The sequence below is a fragment of the Mus caroli genome, chromosome 11 (assembly GCF_900094665.2).
Source record: "Mus caroli chromosome 11, CAROLI_EIJ_v1.1, whole genome shotgun sequence".
In the NCBI taxonomy this organism is placed as follows: Eukaryota; Metazoa; Chordata; class Mammalia; order Rodentia; family Muridae; genus Mus; species Mus caroli.
The window spans coordinates 54,888,677-54,890,601 of record NC_034580.1 but is presented as its reverse complement, the minus strand read 5'-3'; the positions used below and the strand labels follow the sequence as shown (position 1 = coordinate 54,890,601).

The 1,925-nt window shown below is 44.9% G+C and overlaps 1 protein-coding gene across 1 annotated transcript; it reads right to left on the bottom strand.

The window, feature by feature from the left end:
• Positions 1 to 6: 6 nt before the first annotated feature.
• On the bottom strand, positions 7 to 555 carry LOC110305945 (dynein light chain 1, cytoplasmic). The gene has a single exon (XM_021178120.1). The coding sequence runs from the start codon at positions 449 to 451 to the stop codon at positions 182 to 184; it is 270 nt and encodes an 89-aa protein (XP_021033779.1). The 5' UTR covers positions 452 to 555; the 3' UTR covers positions 7 to 181.
• Positions 556 to 1,925: the final 1,370 nt, after the last annotated feature.

Genomic DNA, 1,925 nt, shown 5'->3' with positions numbered 1-1,925 from the left:
AGCTGTTTTACTAATTTTATAACCACAGACTTGTACAGAGAATGAGGCCCTGTACACAACACAACAGATTCAAACGAGGTGTTCCCTTAGCAAGGCTGAAGATTCAGTCTCTGGTATTTGGAATTTGGATGCAGTCCTTGTTTTTGGATGGATCACTGGGTGTTTGGCACAGTCCATGCTTTTAACCAGATTTGAACAGAAGAATGGCCACCTGACCCAGGTAGAAGTAGATGAAGTGTTTGGTTTCGTGTGTCACATAACTACCGAAGTTTCGGCCCACAATGCAGTGCCAGGTAGGGTTGTACTTCTTGTCAAACTCCTTCTTGATATGGGCCGCGATATCCTTCTCGATGTTGTACTTCTCCAATGCCTGGGTAGCGCACTCCACCGAGTCCTGTTGCATCTCTTCGGACATGTCTGCATTTTTGATCACCGCCTTCCGGTCGCACATGGTTACCGTGGAGCAGAGGCCAGCCGGCTGCTGCGAGCTCCTAGGGAAGGTGCGGGCGCCGCTCAAGCAGCAGAGGACAGCCGGTCGCTACCGAAGCCGTGGCGCATCTAACTTCCCATCTCTTTTCAAGGGAGCTCCCTTAAATACAAACAGTAATTCTGCAGTGATTGCATCTGCTGCCACAGTGGCTGACACTGTACACCCGCAGGAAGAATGCATTTCATTTCCCCTGGAAATACTTTTAAAATTACATTTTAAATTTATTTCATTTAGTGTGTGTGTGCGTGCATGTGCTTGTGCCACACCAGGTATATAAAGGTCAGAGGACGACTGGACCGAGTCAGTTCTCTCATTCCTCTCTGTGAGTCTTGGTGAACAAATTCAGGTGGCCAGGCTTGGTGGCAAGTACTTTTTTCCTGCTGAGCCATCTTGTCAGTCAACATCTGGAAATATTTCAGCAGTAATCTATACAAGACAAGAGCTGTTCTTTCACAAATAAAAGCCACTATTGTAACCCTGGAGAAAGTGCTGACTTTGCAAATGCTTGTGTGTGTGTGTGTGTGTGTGTGTGTGTGTACAGCTTTCTTCTTTGGTCTGTTGATAGGAGGGATTATATAAATTGATGTTTGAGTGGTGAGCTAGGCCGCCTTGCATGCTGGGATAGATAGATCCCTCGTAGCCTTGATGTATAGTTGGTTACTGGATTTACTAGTATTTTTCTCAAGGATTTTTGCACCTATATTCATGAGAGAAATCAGTTTTATTTTTCTCTTCTTGTAACGTCCATGTCTAGTTTAGGCACTTGGTAGCATGGGACCCTGGAATATGTTAGGATATGCCTGCTCCCTGTGCCTGGGTCGTCTAGAACAGATTTATAGACAATTGATAGGATTTTTTTCCTCAGGATTTTGCAGACCTCACAGTGGGCCTGGGCTACTGCTTTTACAAAGTTATCAGCAGCTGAATAGACATCTTTAAGAGATACATACTTACTCAGATTGTCCACTTTTGTGTGTTTTCAAGGAATTAAGGCATAATACCTTTTAGTCTTGTGGCTAAAATCAAGGACTTAGCCTACTTCCCCTGGGTTAGCAGGTCTGTGGACAGAGCTGTTGAAGGTGTTTGTTTCCTATCTTTTTGATGTTCGTGGGATCTCCTGTTTCACATCAGGAGTGAATCACATGCATCTGTGAAGCTCATGTTATCTGTAGCTAGCCTGGCTAGCTGTGGTTAGAGGGATGTATTAATTTTATTGATCTCCTCCTGAAAGAATCAGCTTTGGGCTTTGTTCATGTTCTGTGCTCAATTTTATTGGTTTTTCCTGGTGGTGGGGTGGGGGTGGGGGATAGGGGTAGGGAGTACTTCGCTTTTTCTCCCTGTGGCTTTCTGAAGTAGAACTTTGCATGACCGGTTGGGATCTTTCATCCTTTCTTGCATGAACACTCAATGCTGTACATTTCCCTCTAAGGACTGC

What these genes read in the sequence shown, in the direction of transcription:
- LOC110305945 (XM_021178120.1), bottom strand. Translation starts at nt 451, where the DNA reads ATGTGCGACCGGAAGGCGGTGATCAAAAATGCAGACATGTCCGAAGAG.